Here is a 17,375-nt window from a genome sequence, read left to right on the forward strand (position 1 = left end):
AGTGATAGGACAAGTGGCAACAGCTCTAAACTAAAAGAGTGCGGATTCAGGTTAGACATTAGGAAGAAATTCTTCACTCAGAGGGTGGTGAGGCCCTGGCACAGGCTGCCCAGAGGAGCTGTGGCTGCCCCATCCCTGGCAGTGCCCAAGGCCAGGCTGGATGGGGCTTGGAGCAACCTGGCCTGGTCGGAGGTGTCCTGACCATGGCAGGGGTTGGACTAGATGACCTTTAAGGTCCCTTTTAACCCAAACCACGCTGTGATTCTGTGATTCTGTACAGTAAGGCAAGCAGAGGAGCCTGCCAATTAGCAGCTGCACCATGACTTTGTCACCTCTGACCCATGCAAAGGCTTTGTAAGCTCTTGACCTTCTAGGTCTGAGCCTTTGGAAGCTCCTTGTGCCCTCCGCAGGAGGGGACGAGGCCAAAGGATCGCATGCGGGGCTGCACCGGGCAGCAGGAGGCCCGGGGCCACAGGGCCCGGCCCCTACGGTCTTCCCTCCATCGCGGCCCGGGGCAGCCCCCCGAGCCCCCTTAGAGGGCACACTGCGGGCAACCCTAAAATGGCGCCTCCCTGCTCGGCTTCACCCCAGCCGCGTCACGTGGCCTCTGCGTCCCTCCATTGCATCAGCCGGCGGGCGGCCCTCCCCGTGGCCGGGAGAGGCGGAGAGGGCGGGGCTTCGGCTGAGCGACGGCTCCGGCAGCCAATCGGAGGCGGGCGGCGGGCGCTGCGGGCTCTGCGGTGAGGCCGGCGGCGCGGAGCGAGGGGCGGCGGCGGCGCCCGGCGAGGTAGGGCCGGGGCCGGGCGGGGGTCGCGGGGCCGGGGACCGGGGACCGGGACCGGGGACCGGGACCTCTCGCAGGCGGCCGGGGCCGATCGGGCCGGGGCTGATCCCGGCTCCCCCGGTGCCCTTGGGCCGGCTCCTTCCCTCCTCGCCGGGGCCCTGCGGGCGATGGTGGCTCCGCGCGGGGCCGGTCCCCGTGGGCTCCCCCGTGGCCGGGGGGGGGATGCTTGGGTCTGGGCCAGCAGCGCGTGGGGCACGCTCATCGCGAAACCGAGGGGCTGCTGAGAAGGGCTATCGAAGCGGAAGGGCCCTTGCAGGAGATAAAAGCGGTGATCCTGATGTTCTTGCCTGAGATGACAGCGCACAGGAGCCGGTGACGTTGGTAGCAGGGGGATGGTTGGGCCAGATGATCTTGAAGGTCTTTGCCAACCCTAACGATTCTGTGATTATTGTCTCCTCAGACTGCACCGGGGCCTTGCCGCTTTCCCTTCTGCTTGCTTTGGACAGCTGTGACCTGCAGCTTCAAGATGGAATCTACGCTGACAGCGAGCCAGATCCGGCAACGATTTATTGACTTCTTCAAGGAAAACCAGCATACCTATGTGCACTCTTCCTCTACAATCCCCCTGGATGACCCCACGCTGCTCTTTGCTAATGCTGGTATGAATCAGGTAGGTCTCGCTCTGGTCCTTGTGAACATATCCTTTAGCAGCTGCAATCTGAAGTTGTATGCAGAGCTTTTGGAGTGCCCATTTCTTCCTAATAAGCTTCTACTGGACAACAGGACTTAGCAATTGTTTATTAGGCAATAAATGGATCTTAAAACCTCCTGCAGACAACATCTTGGCGGTGCGTTTACCCTTCTCTTTTTAGGTGACTCCTTTCCATGTAAGGTTGGCTCTGTAAGTGCTTCAGCTTGCAGGGAGTTCAGTTCTCCCTTCACCTGTCAGTGCCTGTTCCCTGGGCTGAGCTGGTTGCTTTGGTTTCGCTGAAGTGAGGTTTATATTTGGCCCTTTGCATCCTGAAGATAGAATTTTCAAACAGACAAAATAATTAGCAGTTTCTTCTGTGGATCGTGTGGAAAATTATTGCTGCATTCTCCTTCTTCTGGTCACAAAGAGGTGGCTGGTGTGTCTGCTGGAGTGCCATGTGTTATTGCAGAGCTGGCAAGATCGCTGGGAGAAGTTCCTGTGCCTGCTGGGCTGATTGTGATGCAGCATGAGCACTGCCAGTCTCTCTTCCTTGACCCTTTGGACCACAGCTAGTGCTGCAAAGAGTGGCAGAGAGAATCTTGGCACAAACTAGTAACAGTATTTTTAATGAGCAGTTGGGGCTGGGCTGCTGGAAGAGTTCTGCTGGAGTTTTCAATGGTTTTGGCAATTGGGAACCTGGCTGTTTTCAGTCCCTTTGGAAGTCCTGGGGTTTGGTGTGCCTCAGGCACATGTGCAGGTGTGCTGGGCCCTGCATCCTCCTCACATGCAGCAGACAGCAGGCTCTTTCTGAAGGCTGCCTCAGGGGCATCCAGACCAGCGGTACTGTGATGTAGATGACACTGCCTTGCTGGGGCTTTCAATATACGAAAACAGGCTCCTTGATTTCCCCTTTTTTCTGTCCTCTCAGTTCAAACCCATCTTCCTCAACACTATCGACCCCTCGCACCCGCTTGCTAAACTGAGCAGAGCTACCAATACTCAGAAGTGCATCCGAGCTGGGGGCAAGCACAATGACCTGGATGACGTGGGAAAAGATGTCTACCACCACACTTTCTTCGAGATGTTGGGGTCCTGGTCCTTTGGGGATTACTTCAAGGTAAAATAGGCTAATCTGAAAATTATGTGTCTCTATGAACTCAGCAGAGCATTTGCCAAGAGGAATGAGAATCTCTTGAAACAGAGTAGCTCTTAACATGCATTTGATTTCCTTGGAATAAGCTCTTCCGACTGCAGAATGTTTTGTGATTAATTACTTAAAGTTGACAAAGCTGATTTTATTAAGTCTGGCAGTTCGGAGTCTTCAGGTAGAGGTTTTAGTGGTTGTCCTGGAGCTGTGGGGAATTGCATATGCTGTGTGACTAGATGGACCTCATATAGGAGTGATCATGAAATATCAATGTCCTTTCCCAAGCTTCTCGCTAGTGTAGGGTTCATATCACAACGGGGATGTTAAGAATACAGCATAACAGCAGATTTCAAAGGCTTTTTTTTGCACAGAGAACATGATAACTGGAAAGCTGTGTGAGATGTTTCTCATGCCCTTTTTGCTGTGTATATTAATTTGCCTGTTTCTTGTGCCAAAAATCTGAAAGCTCTTGACTGTTTCAGAGCAGAGAGCTGCTTTGGTCCAGCTTCTGTCTGCTAAAGCTGGTGATACAAGGGGACCTCAGGAGGGACTTGGTGTGGAAGGTTTCTGCGTGTTTGTGAGACTTACTGGGTAGATCCAAGGCAGCTAGGGATACCTACAGTAGCCAGTACTCTGCGTGGGCAGGTACTGCACAGTGAAGAGAGGCTCTGTTTGCATTCACTTGCTCACCTCATCTTTGCTTCTGCAGGAGCTTGCTTGTAAACTGGCACTGGACCTTCTCACCAAGGAGTTTGGCATCCCTGCTGAAAGACTCTACGTCACTTACTTTGGTGGAAATGAGGCTGCAGGACTGCAACCAGATCTGGAATGCAAGCAGATCTGGCTGAATTTGGGGTGAGGGCCTTTAACCGAGAAAGCTGCGTGTTTTGATGAACAGTAGCCATGTGGCTTTATTCAGAGAAAGATGCCATGGGCTATGAGGCAGAGCACTTATAACACAAAATTGAAATGTCACAAATAATGTTTGCAGAGCTACAAAGCCAAAAGAAGCACTCATTAGATGAGACTGAGACTCGGGTCAGGCCCTAGAGTTTTCATTTCAAAATCTCTTGTGTAAGCTTAAGAACATAAGAAGGGCCGTGCTGGGTCAGATCGGTGGTCTGTCCAGCCAAGTGTGCTGCCTCTGAGGGCAGTCGAGAAGATGCTGTTCAAGGAAAGCAGGCAACCCTGACTGTGGTCTCTACTCTTTTCATCTTCCCTTCCCAGCATCCACAGTCATTTGTTTAAGTATGTTCAGAGATCGCCCATGTATTCCTCTTAGTCGCTGCCTGGGGACCTGTGCCTTCAGAGTGTGTCTGATTCTGCTTTGAACCTCTGGGATTTTTCTAACCCTCAGTCATAGTCTGCCACTCAGCCTCGTCCTCTCCAGTCCCACTCTTTTCTCTTTGTAAGGCAGATGTTCTACCCCTAGGTAATTTCAACTGCCCTCACGATTCATCTGCTCATCCAGGGAAGTAGCGCACTGAGATTTCTGTTGTGAGATTCCTCCTTAGGTGGGGGAATTCTTGCCTCTGTTGGTCAGCGGGAGTTTCTTGTTACAGGCTGCCTGAGGGCAGGATTCTGCCTGGCAATATGAAGGATAACTTCTGGGAAATGGGAGACACAGGCCCCTGTGGCCCTTGCAGTGAGATCCACTATGACCGGATCGGGGACAGGGATGCCTCGCACCTGGTCAATCAGGATGACCCCAACGTCCTGGAGATCTGGAACCTGGTGTTCATACAGTTCAACAGGTGAGTAAGCCCTGCTTCCCAGCCCAGCAGCTTGGCTATGCTCCCAGCGCTCTAACCCAGGCACCTCTGTACTGCTTTGCTGTTTGCTGTGGCCTTGTTCCTATACCCGCAAGCATCACCAGCAATTTGGGTGCTGTAGGAAGCTGCCGAACTCTGGTGTTGCCCCACTGGTGGAAGTGAGAGCTGTAGGGGAGGCTGAGCACACTGCTGTTGACCTGGGGAGCTCCTTTGGAGCCTTGCTTTTCATTTAGGGTCTCCCATCGGGTTCTTGAGACCAGGAGGACTGGGTTTGCTTGTCCTTCCCACTTGTCTGGGAGCTGCGTGCTTTGCGATGCTCTGGCCCCCCACCTGTATAGAAGAGATCAGTCATGCTGGTTTTGGGGATAGACTAGAAATGCTCTCTCTGTTCATCGGTCAGGAATCCGTTGGACATAAACGCCATCCTCCTCTGGGTCTAAGTTGCCATTGAGTCTTGTTAATTATATTTTATTAAAGTTGCCTTGTGTGTGGCTTGTCTGTGGGCCCGTGTCATAGATGTGATAAAGGTGAGAGGAGAGTTGGGGATGCCCCTGCAGAGCCTCCATCCTTAACAGCTTGTATTTTTTTTTTTTTGTGACTGGGCAGGGAAGCTGATGGCACCTTGAAACCTCTTCCCAAGAAAAGTATTGATACTGGGATGGGTCTGGAGCGGCTGGTTTCGGTGCTGCAGAACAAGATGTCCAACTATGACACCGACCTTTTCCTTCCTTACTTTGAAGCCATTCAAAAGGTACAAACTGGAGAGTCAGGGCCTGATCCAGTTGCATCCATTCCCTGGGTCTCTGGGGAGATGCACAGGGCAAGGTCAGACAGGGATGGTCATGTCTGCGGGTCTCTGCTTTCCCAGCTACTTCGAGCCCTGTGGGTTTGTACTTTGCTGAGGGTAGGAACTCTGGCTGGCCCGGTAATTGCTGCCTTGGGGCATGTTTGCAGAGGAGAACAAGGGACACGAGCAGTGCAGCTCTCCCAGGTGTTTCCAGTGAACCACACCCACTTGCAGGCACTGCTTTGTTACAGCAATGTCTTTCCCTTGGGTACAGATGGAAGTGCTCTAAAAGAGGGGGCTGGGACCCTGTCCCATGTGACAGAATTTTAAAGGTTTCTTGGCTGGGCAGGTTATGCCAGGGCAGAGCCTGTGAGCCAGACAGATTTCCCTTTTGGTTCCCTGTATGCTCTGTCCCCTTCCTTCCCTCTTCCATCCTGGGTTCTTAATGGTGGGATAAGTTGGCTTTACCTCCTTCTGGCCTTGGACACCCTTCAGCCCTGGAAGCGCAGGCAGCACACACAGCCTCACAGCCCTCCGTCTTCCCCGGCTTCACCGAGTCACCCCTTTCCCAGAGGAGTGTGGGCAGTGGGACGAGGCTGGCCCCTGTTCTGCCTCGTTGCTGATCCCTGCTGTCCGTTATAGCCCCGTCTGCCTAACGCCTTCTCCTCTCTCTGCGCAGGGCACGGGTGCCAGGCCGTACATGGGGCAGGTCGGCGCTGAGGACGCAGACGGCATTGACATGGCCTACCGCGTGCTGGCGGACCACGCGCGGACCATCACGCTGGCCCTCTCCGACGGGGGCAGACCTGACAACACGGGCAGGGGGTAAGAAGGGAGCTGCCGCAGTGCTGCTGCACCCCTTCTGTTCAGCACGGCTTCCCTGAGGGCAGTGGGACCTGCTGTGTCTCTGGGATGCCTGAATTCATCACTGAAGCAGCAGATAGCAGAGCGTTTGCTCAGTGCATTTGTATCCCTGTGGCAAAATCCTCCCAAAAGGCCAGGACACACAGGTCTGAGGGTTCTTGTGAGTACCAGTCCTGCTGTATGAATGCCCAAAACAGATTGCTGTGGACAGATAGGCACAAAAGTCTGTTTTGTGCAGTGCTTCTGTCAAAAAGGCAATGAAGTTTGGGCTGGGGGGCTGTGCCATGGGTTCTGCTGGACTCACAGGACTGACTTTTAAGCTCACAGTGAGTTTGAGTCCTGGGGCTGAGGTCTGGGAAGGGAGTGCTGGTAGGTGGGTGCCGGTGGAGCCCCCGAGAACAAATCAGAGGTGTGATGTTTGCACTGAGGGGCTCTGCTGTTCCTAGGTATGTGCTGAGACGGATTCTCCGACGGGCTGTGCGCTACTCCCATGAGAAACTCAACGCCCCCAAGGGCTTCTTTGCTACGCTGGTTGACGTTGTGGTGCAGTCACTGGTGAGTTCTTCCCCCTCTCCACTGTACCTGCTGAAGACTTCATCTGCTGAGGTGTGCAGATCTCCATGCTGAATCCTTTTGGGTCTGCAGGGAGATGCCTTTCCCGAGCTGAAGAAGGACCCAGATATGGTGAAGGACATTATCAATGAAGAAGAGGATCAGTTCCTGAAAACACTCAGCAGAGGACGACGTATTCTGGACAGGAAGATCCAGAGCCTGGGCGACAGTAAAACCATTCCCGGTGAGGCTGTGGCTCCTGTCTGTATGCACCGCAAGGCATTTACCGTCTGGGACCAAGGGCTGAGTTGGGCTGGGAACTGAGAGATGGTGGAAGGTGGGGTGGGCACAGAGCTGGAATCAAAAGATCTTTGCTCAGAGCTGGGCCACCCCTCTCTTCTCTGGCCTGTGTTCACTTGCTCAGATCTCTGAGGTGCCCATGGTAGCGCGATCTCTGTGGCCTGAGGAGGAGCGAGGAGCTTTTTAGCTGTTTGTCAGCGAGGAGCCTTTTAGCTGTTCGTGTTCACCAGCCCCATTTGTTGTCCTGCAGTAGCACAAAGCCAAGGGGAGAGCACTAGCTCACGGAACAGGCATGATGATTTCTCTTCTTTTTCTCTGAAGGCGATACTGCCTGGCTGCTCTACGACACCTACGGTTTTCCTGTGGATCTGACTGGGCTGATTGCAGAGGAGAAAGGCCTCGTTGTGGACATGGAGGGCTTTGAAGAAGAGCGGAAAAATGCACAGGTAGGTAACAGCTGTGGGGGAGCTGGGCTGAGAGTGGGCAGGGAGGAGTCCCCTCATTTTATTTTGTGGTTATGGGTCTCTGCTCCTTTCTTAGGGGGTGCACTCTCCCCTCAAGCTCCCAGTGCCCTGTGGGAAAGACCAGGGCACAACACCAGCACTGGCATCCGCCGCTGCTGGGGTAGGTTTTCTTAAGCTTTGATGCTTGTCATTGGCAGCTCAAATCCCAGGGCAAGGGTGCTGGCGGGGAGGATCTCCTCATGCTGGACATCTATGCCATCGAAGAGCTAAGGGCCCAAGGGCTGGAGGTGACCGACGACTCACCAAAGTACGGTTATACGTCAGATCCCAGCGGGACCTACGGTATGAGAAAGCCCTCTCAGAAGCAACCTCTGCTGCCAAACCCTTTCCTCCTGCATGTCTTTGGGGGAAGCTGATTTGTCTTCCTAGCATGCATCTCAGCAAGGTCCCCTCTGGGCTCGTCTTTTCTGGGACACGGAGGTGGGAGTGGAAATGGGTGCAGGTGAATAGCCTGCTTGTGACAAGTGGGGCAGAGAAAGAGAAGGGCAAGACTGTCCAAGGTCTGCCCTTCTGTTCAGATCTGTTGCTGACCTGATCAAAGAGACTTAAGGGGATTCCAGTTCTTGCAGCTTTGCCTCTCCACACTCCCGTGTTTGTGTTTCCTGGCTGCTCCTTTGCCAGTGTCACAGGGGACTGCAGATTCTGCTTGGTCCTTAAAGGCTCCTCAGCCCACTTTGTTTGCTGTGGCTCTTTCTGCTCATTCTTTGATTTGGTGGAGATGCAGGAGCCACCAGGCTCGTAGATGTGGAAGGAAGTGACTGTGCCTGCCATGGAGGGCACTGAATGAAATTCCCTGTTATCCAACTGTTGCCCTCGTTCTTCCTCTTTACCCTCTACAAATGTGATAGCTCCTGGAATGTGTTGCTGTGAAGTTCGTTTGTGTGGTGTCCACAAGGTTTTCCTATTTTACTGACACTGCCTGTTGTCTTGGTGACAGATTTTGGGAGCCTTGTGGCCACAGTGAAAGCCATCCGCAGGGAGAAGAAGTTTGTGGAGGAGGTGTCCACTGGCCAGGAGTGTGGGATAGTGCTGGACCGGACCTGCTTCTACGCCGAGCAGGGTGGGCAGATCTACGACCAGGGCTACATGGTCAAGGACGACGACAGCAGGGAGGATGTGAGTCTTTCACTGAGAGCCTTTCACTGGTCTCGGTCTGACCTGGGCCTGGGCAGATGTGTGCAGAGGAGAAGGGGCCAAGCAAGCTCTAAGGATCTCCTGTCTGTGGCAGGTGTTGGGAACTGCACAGAGTTCCTTTTCAGGGGTGCAGCATGGCACAGATGTTCTGGAGTTGGCTCTTTTTGCTTTTTGGGAGGCTGTGCTGAACTCTGCTGCAGCATCAGGCTGTCGCCAGGATGTGGGTGCCTCTGGTGGTGGTGCTGCTGGGGTGGCTGTGCTGAAGGACAGTGCTTTCGAGCTGAGGGCCTCTTTCAGCTGTGCTGTGTCTCATAACAACGCCCCTCTTTCACTCCCTTCTCTGCTTCATGGCCCTGTGTGCTCTGCCTGGGGACATTTCGCTTTCTCATACCTCGTGTACCAGTCCAGCTCTCACTGATGCCTCTCCGGTTGTAGTTCAGGGCTCTGGCTGGACTCTGTGCCTCCTTTGGCCTGTCACCCCCCTCACTGTGTGCATTTCCCTCTTTGTACAGAAAACTGAATTCACTGTGAAGAACGTGCAGGTCCGCGGAGGCTACGTGCTTCACATAGGAACTCTGTATGGAAGCTTGAAAGTAGGAGACCAGGTCCTGCTGTCTATCGATGAGGTGAGTTAAGGCACAGTGTTACAGATGGGTTCATCTCTTGTCCCCGGATTTTGTCTCCTTTCTTTGGAGCAGCATCGGTACTGCTCTGCAGACTTGGAGATCGGGTCTTCCTCTCCTCACAGCACACGACTCAGGCAAGCAACGTGGCCCTTCCAGGCCTTCTGAGTCAGGGCATCTCCCTCCTGGAATCTGGCTTCCTCCTTCCATGAGGCAGATAACACCCTGCTGGCTCATCCACACTCGCTGGGTCTTGCTGAGCAACAGCAGAACCACACTTCTGGTCCTGACTGGGAGCTGGATGTCTACTGAGCCCCAAGCATTGCGATGGCAGTGGAGAGCCTGGGCTGTCTGCCCTGCTCCAGATACAGCTCCAGCAGGCTCAGCCTGCTGAGGGAGTGCTGGATGGAGCCCAGTCTGCAGAATGCATCTCCCCTCCCTGTAGAGGCACCTTTAGAGCAAGAGAGGAGGCTCCCGTCTTGCAGTGCTTTTCCCTGTTGAGTGGAGATCAGTGTCTGTGACCTGCTCTGTCCTTGGTGTCTCTCCAGAAAGGCCCAGCAAGGGGACTGGCAGGGAAAAGCCACGTACAAATGTGCTGGGGAATGTCCTGCTCTTTTAGCTGAGGCTCCAAGGCAGCAAGGTGTTCCTGGTCACCTCAGCTACTTCAGGCTTCTGTTGAACGAGCATGTTAGCCTCCACTTCCAGTGCCAGAGGTGATCCTGGGACCAGTATGGCCCTAGTACGGGACCCCAGCTAACGGTGCCTTTCTCCATCAGACAAGGCGGAGGCCGGTCATGAGCAACCACACGGCCACTCACATCCTCAACTTCGCCCTGCGCTCGGTGCTGGGAGAGGCTGACCAGAGAGGGTCGCTGGTCGCACCGGACAGGCTGCGGTTTGACTTCACAGCCAAGGGAGCCTTGTCTACCCAGGAAATCAAGCAGGTTGAAGGCATCGCCAACCAGATGATTGAGGAGGCAAAGGTGGGTACGGGCTGCAGGGGTGAGCCCTGTGGGGTGGGATGGTGCTTAGCTGGCTCATTGCCCCCATCCTCCGGGAAGGATCCCATCCTTTTCCTGGCTTGCTGCAGGGTTTGGACTGGGCTCAGTGGACAGCTGAGGCACCAGCTTTCAGGAGGAGTCTGGTTTGAATCCCATTCCTTCACTGTGCTCCCCTCCCTGGGACTGAGTTGTGCATTGTACTGTTTGTCAGTGCAGTTCAACGTTTGTCACATTGCCGTTTCCCCGGAGTGTCAGGGCAGAGAGGAAGATTATGCCTTGTCCACCTTTTTCCACTGACCTCTCATACAGGGGTCAGCTCCCCCTCTTTGATCCTTGGGTTTGGCTGGTAGAGGTATACTCAGGAAAAAAATAGCCTGAGTCAAGTTTTTGGATGATCTGGGATAGTGGAAGTTTGGCCTAGTAGGAGTCTTCTGAGCTGCTGATGCATTACTGTGCATGGATTTGCATCACCTCAGAGGATTTTGAGTGGGAAACCTCCATGTACAGTGATCTGTTCATTGCTACTGAGCCCTCTGCAGGGTTGGAGCGATTCCTTGCCTGCTCTAGTGTCATATTGTCTGCAAAAGCCAAGGAGTTTATCAGAGTGGTGATGTGTCCTCAAAGACAAGAGAGTTGCTCTGTATAGTGCCAGCCCTGTGCCAGATCAGACCCCAGGAGGACCTCAGAGGTCCTGCTCAGGAGTTCCCAGTTAGAAACCATTTGAATGTACAGCAGCACAGCAGGTCTGAGCAGGCACAGGCAAAGGGGGCTTTGAAGATTTGTCAGTTATCCTGGGATCCCTGCAGCTCCACAAACCCCAGGTCAGGTGAGGCATGTAACTTCCCTCTAAGGATCTTTCAGAGGAAGTCAGGATACCCTGGAAATGCAGGCCCTCAGTCACAGCTCACAGGACCAGCTCTCACCTGCACCCCTTTCCTGTGCTCTGCAGACTGTCTACGCCAAGGACTGCCCTCTTGCAGCAGCCAAAGCTATCCAAGGACTGCGGGCAGTTTTTGATGAGACCTACCCAGATCCTGTCCGCGTGGTCTCGATTGGCATCCCTGTGGAGGAGCTGCTGGCCGACCCCTCTGGCCCTGCGGGCTCCATCACTTCCATCGAGTTCTGCGGAGGGACGTGAGTATCAGGAGAGGCCGGGGAAGGCAGTGGGGTAGGTGAAAAGGAGTCCCTGTGGAGCCTGGGCTCCTGGGGGCTGTTGAGGTGCGGGTATATGGTAGGCAAATAGGGAAACTGCCTGCATGCTGTCCCTGCTCACATGCAGAGTCTCTGGCAGTGCTGGGCCTTGCCACCCTCCCCTCGCTGCTGTGCTTTTGGCAGCTAGGTTGGGCTTTCTGTCTGTCCCTGGCTGTGCCTCCCTGACAGGGTGGTTTTCTGGTTTCCATGCTGAATCCTGCTGAGATGAGAGGTGGACTTGTAACTTTCTCTTGTTATGGGTCTGTTTCTGGGTTCTTTCCAAAGGCACTTGCAGAACTCCGGCCATGCTGGCCACTTTGTGATTGTTTCAGAAGAAGCGATTGCTAAAGGCATCCGGAGGATAGTGGCAGTCACCGGAGCCGAAGCTCGGAAGGTAAGAGGAGGCAGGAGAGTTCTCCTGTGAGATCCAAGCCCTGCAGGAAACCACTGGCACGTGCGTGCGCACGTATTAACCCTTTGCCAAGGCTGATTTCATTAAATCTGCCCAGTGTCCCTGCTGGGGTACTCAGCACAAGGATGTATTGGCTTGAGAGCCTGAGGGACTCATGGCTTGGACTCTGCCAACACAGCACAAAGAGAGATCGGGGTGGGAGGGAAGTCTTGGCAGCAGCTGCCGTGTTAGAGTGGTAGAAGGGCCCGGGGTGGTCGCAGAGGTGGCTGCAGGGTTAGCTCGTGGTGGTTTGCAGAATGGGCTGCAGGTGCAGAGCTCTCAGCAGTTGGCAAACCCCAGAACTTGTTCAGCCCCTTGGCACTGTGGTCTCCGTCAGGTGTGGGGATGGCAAGGAACAGGGAGGTGGGAGCTGTTCCCACCTGACATTTGTGCAGTCCTCTGCTGCAGGGGCAGGTGGCTTTGGTCCTGGGCGAGCTTGGGCTGGTGCTGCCTAAAGTGGAAGAAGGGGGTTGATGTGGGAGCTGCTGTCCTCTTTTGGGAGGATCTTGGCATTCCTTCTGGCAAAGAAGAGTCCGGCCAGCGTCACACCGTGGCTCTGGACAAGCACTGCATGGCTCAGCTACTTCCCTAGTAGTTACTGAACTCCATGCCTGGGGCTGCAGCCTTCCTGACCCTTCTCATGGGGATGGCCAGGAGCCCAGCCTGGAAGCTCTCCCTGCATGATATAACTCAAAATGCATTCTGCTAGGCCCTCAGGAAAGTGGACAGCCTCAAGAAATTGCTGTCAGCCCTGGACGCCAAGGTGAAGGTCCAGACAGCTCCCAATAAGGATGTGCAGAAGGAGATCACGGACCTCAGCGAGGTGAGGGTGGCGGCAGTGCTGGGGCCTTGCTTGCCAGCACCGGCTGGTTTAATGAGGCCCAAGTTCAGCTTCCTGCTCCTCTGTCTCCCCTGGGGTCACTTCGTCTCAATTAGTCTCAAGGGTTTAATTGCTGGTGAATTGAAGTCTTGTGCCAGCACCCTGTAGGACACAAGCTCAAGAGAGGTCCCAGCCCTGCGTCCCGTGGGAGCTGCAGCCTCACACCTGAGCTTGTCAGACATTGGGAGAGGGGAGCTCATCAGGCTCTGCCAGACAAGGCCCTTGAGGTTGATGAGCGCAGTGCAGCGTGCCCTGCCTCCGGCCACGGCCACCTGTCCCTTTAACCCTCCACCCCTGCCTGTTTTGCAGACACTGGCCACTGCTGTTATCCCGCAGTGGCAGAAGGATGAACTCAGAGAGGCTGTTAAGGCATTGAAGAAAGTTATGGATGACCTGGACCGTGCAAGCAAAGCTGACATCCAGAAACGAGTGAGCCCTGGGTGGGAATAAAGGACAGCGTGGGGGTGCTGATGGGCAGCTCTTCTGGGAGCTCCGGCTGTGCCCAGTGTGGAAGGGAGCTGAGCTGTGGCTGCCTCCATGCCTGCTGCCTTGGAAGATGGGGTGCTCCCGCCGTAGTGGTGGACACCCTGCACCTGGGTGCAGGGTAAGGGCGGTGCGTGGTTCTGCCTCTAGATCCTATTGGATTTTCTTGGAAGAGGAACCACGTGCAGCACTGCTGCTGCCTCGCAGAACACACGTGCACTTCTGAGCATCTTTTGTCCCTGGAATGGCAGTGGGGGGCTGCTCCAGGCTGGGCCGTGGGTGCATTGGGGCACCCTGGGGGCCTCTGTCGGCAGGGAGGTTCCACCTGGGTGGTTCCTGTGTCTGTATGCAATGTGTGGGTGTCTGAACACCGCTCTCCTCAGGTGCTGGAGAAGACCAAGCAAGTCATTGAGAGTCACCCTAACCAGCCGTTGGTCATCATGGAAATGGAAAATGGAGCCTCAGCAAAGGTACGGGAAAGTCTGGTCCCTCCTCAACAACCTCCCGTGTGCCTGAGGACCAGTTGGGTGGTCTCTCTTTGCTTGGGGAGACAGAGGTGTCTCACCACCTACCAGCCCTGAGCAGCGATAATGAAGAGGGGCAGGACCTCTGTAGTAATGCCAGCATCCCACTGGGTTTACAAATGGGCCTGCAGGGCTGGGGAGGTCTTGACCATTTGCTGAGCTTCCAGATCTGGTGAGGATAGGGACCCCTGTGGAAATTGCATCAGGTTCCAGGTAAAGGAGTCCTGACACAAAAGTCCTCCCAAAGGAGTCCTGACACAAAAATGCAGGCTTAAAGATCAGCTCTGGAAACTGTCCTGGGCTAAGCGTGGACAGGGCCAGATCACAGAGCTGCCCCCCAGCTCCAGGGCATTTCATCCGCTGCAGCAAGGCTCCTGTTCTAATCCAGCCAGGGCTGAAGCTGCCCCCTTCCCCCAAGTTAAATTTCTTTCTATTGTGAATAAAAGCTCCCTTGTGTGTGCTCTGTTGCACCGCTGTTCCTCGCAAGTGCCATGCAGCGGGGGCTGATTGTGCTGTGAGGCTGGAACAGCCAAGTTTTAATGCCCTATTTAAATTTCCACTTTGGGAGCCTTGGAGCTGGTGCTGCTCAGACTCCTGCTTGCCTTTTCCATTGCTGTCTCCATCTCGACACCGGCGCTGCTGCTCGCAGCTGTGTGGGAGTCAAAAACTACTTTGTTTGTGAGGCCCTCGTCGCAGTGGGCGAGAATGTGGCATGGCAATCTGACAGGGAAACCTTTGGGATGGGTCTGATACCCTTGCAGCTTCTTTACGCTGTAGTCGAGTCCTGCTCTTTGCAGAACATTTCCTCCCTCCTGCTGGGAGCTCTCATCGCACCCTGGGCAGAGCATTTTCCCCATTTTCTACCATTACACTTAGGCAAAACACAGGTGCTTGCTTTGGGGCTGCACAGCCACGAATTCTGCAAGTCCCCAGCTCCCTGCAGCCGTGAGGGGACAGGCAGCTGTGCCCAGCATTCAGCAGCTGGGGGAGAAGGCAGTCTGCCGAGAGGCCAAAGGTAGTGCAGAAGATGACGTGGGAGAATGGGCACTGCAGGATGCTGCTGCCTGTTTTAATGCAAGTCCAGGTCCTCAAAGTCTTCGTGGGGCCCTGGGGGCTGCACAGTACTGCGGGGGCTGGAGCAAGGCTGGTTGGAAGCCCAGAGGAAGGTGTGCCACTGTGACTTTGTCCTCTACAGGCCCTGAACGAATCGCTGAAGCTCTTCAAGACTCATTCCCCCCAGACTGCCACCATGCTCTTCGCTGTAGATAATGAAGCTGGCAGAATCACCTGCCTGTGCCAAGTACCCCAGGTAACACTGAGAGTCTGTGTGAGTGTCTGTGCCTTTCTGTGAGCCTTGGTGGTGTGTCTGTGTGCCTTGGTGGAGGATCCACGGCCTCCAGACAGCAGCTCTATCTGATGTTACAAGGCCAAAAATCATTCAGGTCGGCAAGAGCCACAGCCTTGTGCTTTGTGTTATCAGGGTGCTGCAGCAGGGGGGAAGAGGCTCCGGGTCCTGTTTGTGGAGCAGAAGGGGAAGGGGGAGAGCTGCGACTTGATGTGGCCCTAGGCGTAGGACCAGATGCTGCACGTGGAGGAGCTCTGTCCTGCCGTGCCCTGCTCCTGCCCACCTTCCCTCCCTGCTCCACGTCAAGCTCCTTTTTGCCTTCTTTTCCTCTCCAGGAGACGGTGAAGAAGGGCCTGAAGGCCAGCCAGTGGGTGCAGGAGGTGTCCGGCTTGATGGACGGTAAAGGCGGCGGCAAGGACGTCTCGGCGCAGGCGACGGGCAAGAACGTGGGCTGCCTGCCCGAGGCTCTCCGGCTGGCCACGGACTTTGCCAGGCTGCACTTGGGCGAGCTGAAAAACTGACGGGCCCCCCCCGGGACCCCCCCCCCCTCCGGGACCCCCACCGGCTGCTGCTGCCTGTGCCCCCCGTGCCCCTCGGAGCTGACAATAAACGCCGCTGCCCTCCGGCTGCTGCTGCTGCTGCTGCTGCTTGCGGGGCGGGCTGGGGCGGAGCGGGCCGGGCTCCTCCTCCTCCTCCTCCTCTTCCTCCTCCTCCTCCTGCCGCGGCCATGCCGCTGGATCACCGCCGCCTGCGGGGCCCGGACGAGTCCCAGCCGCCGGCGCTGTGGGCGGCGGGCGCCGAGGAGGACGAGGCCGGGGCCGGGGAGGGAGAAGCGGCGGCGGCGCCGCGGGACCCCTGCGCCCTGCGGCCGCTGTTCGCCCGCGCCGGGCTGCTGAGCCAGGCCGAGGGCTCGGCCTACGTGGAGCTGAGCGGCGGCACCAAGGTGCTGTGCGCCGCCTGGGGGCCGCGGGAGGCGGCCGAGCCGGGGGGGACGGCGGCGGCGGGGGGGGGGCGGCTGGCGTGCGAGTTCCGCCGCGCCCCCTTCAGCGGCCGGGGCGCCCGGCCGAGGCCCGGCGGGGCGGCGGAGCGGGAGGCGGAGCGGGAGGCGGCGGCGGCGCTGCGGGAGGCGCTGGAGCCGGCCGTGCGCCTGGCGCGGTACCCGCGGGCCCGCCTGGCCGTCAGCGCCCTGCTGCTGCAGGACGGCGGCTCCGCGCTGGCCGCCGCCGTCAGCGCCGCCTCGCTGGCCCTGGCCGACGCCGGCGTGGAGATGTACGACCTGGCCGTGGGCTGCGCGCTCTGCCGGGACCCCGGGGACCCCGCCGGGCCCTGGCTGCTGCAGCCCGGCGAGGCCGAGGAGCGCCGCGCCGCCGCCCGCCTGACGCTGGCGCTGCTGCCGGCCCTCAACCAGGTGTCGGCGGTGCTCGGCGGAGGCCGCGGCGGGGACCCCGAGGGCTGGGGGCAGGCGCTGAGGCTCGGCCTGGACGGCTGCCACCGCCTGTACCCGGTGCTGAGGCAGAGCCTGCTGCGGGCGGCGCGGCGGAGGGACGCGGCGCACAGCGCCTGAGGGGCGCCCCCCGTGGCGCTGGGGGCTCCGGGAGCCTCCCCTGGTGCCGGCGGAGACCCCCGGGGCCTGCCCGAGCCGCCACCCGCACGGCCGGAGATGTGCAGAGCCACCCTTCGTGCCGCCGGAGACCCCCGGAGCAGCTCTCGGCGCTGCCGGAGGCCCTCAGAGCCTGGCAGAGCCGCCTCTCGCACCGCCGGAGACCCCTCCAGAGCCACCCCTGGTGCTGCTGGACAATTCTAGGGGCTCCCCAAGCCGTCCTGGGCGCCACCAGAGACTCCCCACCTGAGCCACCCCTCGTGACGCTGGAGACCCTCGGGCAGCTGAGCCCAACGCATCCTGCCCGGCCACCCGCAGGCTCAGCACCACCACAAGCCCTGGCACCACAACGTCCCCACCGCGACGTCCCCACCATGACCACCGTGTCCCGTCACAGACTTTGGACCTCCGTGACTCCTGCCCGTGGTGCTCCAGGGTGGCAGAGACATTGTGTTTTGTTTTGTTTTGGTTTTTTTTACAATAAATTAGGCTTTTCTGGTGAGTCTTCTGCCTGCCTGAGTCTGCTGGGGCCCTCTTCCCTGCAAACCCTGACCTGGTTTGGGGGAAAAGGAGCTGGAGCCAGGGTCTGGCTCTGCTGGGGCTCGCCTCAGCACAGCAGCTGGATTCGGCCGCGCTGCGTGCGGTGCTGGCTGCTTACCCAAAGCGCCCGGCCCCCTGCAGAGCCCAGCTCCAGCTGCAGCAGCTCTCAGACACACCTAAAG

The 17,375-nt window shown here is 57.1% G+C and overlaps 2 protein-coding genes across 4 annotated transcripts; both read left to right on the forward strand.

The window, feature by feature from the left end:
• Positions 1-680: 680 nt before the first annotated feature.
• AARS1 (alanyl-tRNA synthetase 1) lies at positions 681-15,678 on the forward strand. Of its 3 annotated transcripts, none has more exons than XM_048078743.2 (21): positions 681-787; positions 1,245-1,454; positions 2,404-2,592; positions 3,332-3,477; positions 4,185-4,376; positions 5,001-5,145; positions 5,861-6,006; positions 6,492-6,600; positions 6,691-6,841; positions 7,219-7,343; positions 7,559-7,703; positions 8,359-8,537; positions 9,068-9,181; positions 9,955-10,161; positions 11,129-11,313; positions 11,656-11,764; positions 12,531-12,644; positions 13,011-13,130; positions 13,568-13,654; positions 14,904-15,017; positions 15,389-15,678. In XM_048078743.2, exons 2-21 carry the CDS (start codon positions 1,311-1,313, stop codon positions 15,572-15,574), a joined length of 2,907 nt encoding a protein of 968 aa, XP_047934700.1. In that variant the 5' UTR covers positions 681-787; positions 1,245-1,310; the 3' UTR covers positions 15,575-15,678. The 3 variants fall into 3 exon arrangements, with proteins under 3 accessions (XP_047934700.1, XP_013031975.1, XP_013031976.1); XM_013176521.3 differs by lacking the exon at positions 681-787 and adding an exon at positions 835-1,165; XM_013176522.3 differs by lacking the exon at positions 681-787 and adding an exon at positions 835-1,156.
• Positions 15,679-15,780: 102 nt separating this feature from the next.
• On the forward strand, positions 15,781-17,155 carry EXOSC6 (exosome component 6). Its single transcript, XM_067004490.1, has one exon. The coding sequence runs from the start codon at positions 15,781-15,783 to the stop codon at positions 16,615-16,617; it is 837 nt and encodes a 278-aa protein (XP_066860591.1). The 3' UTR covers positions 16,618-17,155.
• Positions 17,156-17,375: the final 220 nt, after the last annotated feature.

Source organism: Anser cygnoides, chromosome 12, assembly GCF_040182565.1.
Source record: "Anser cygnoides isolate HZ-2024a breed goose chromosome 12, Taihu_goose_T2T_genome, whole genome shotgun sequence".
NCBI lineage: Eukaryota > Metazoa > Chordata > Aves > Anseriformes > Anatidae > Anser > Anser cygnoides.

Bases quoted from the DNA above. Each gene is read 5' to 3' on its own strand.
- AARS1 (XM_048078743.2), top strand. From the start codon at position 1,311: ATGGAATCTACGCTGACAGCGAGCCAGATCCGGCAACGATTTATTGAC. The intron at 2,593-3,331 runs GTAAAATAGGCT...TTGCTTCTGCAG, and splicing joins CCTTTGGGGATTACTTCAAG to GAGCTTGCTTGTAAACTGGC. The intron at 13,655-14,903 runs GTACGGGAAAGT...TGTCCTCTACAG, and splicing joins AAAATGGAGCCTCAGCAAAG to GCCCTGAACGAATCGCTGAA.
- EXOSC6 (XM_067004490.1), top strand. From the start codon at position 15,781: ATGCCGCTGGATCACCGCCGCCTGCGGGGCCCGGACGAGTCCCAGCCG.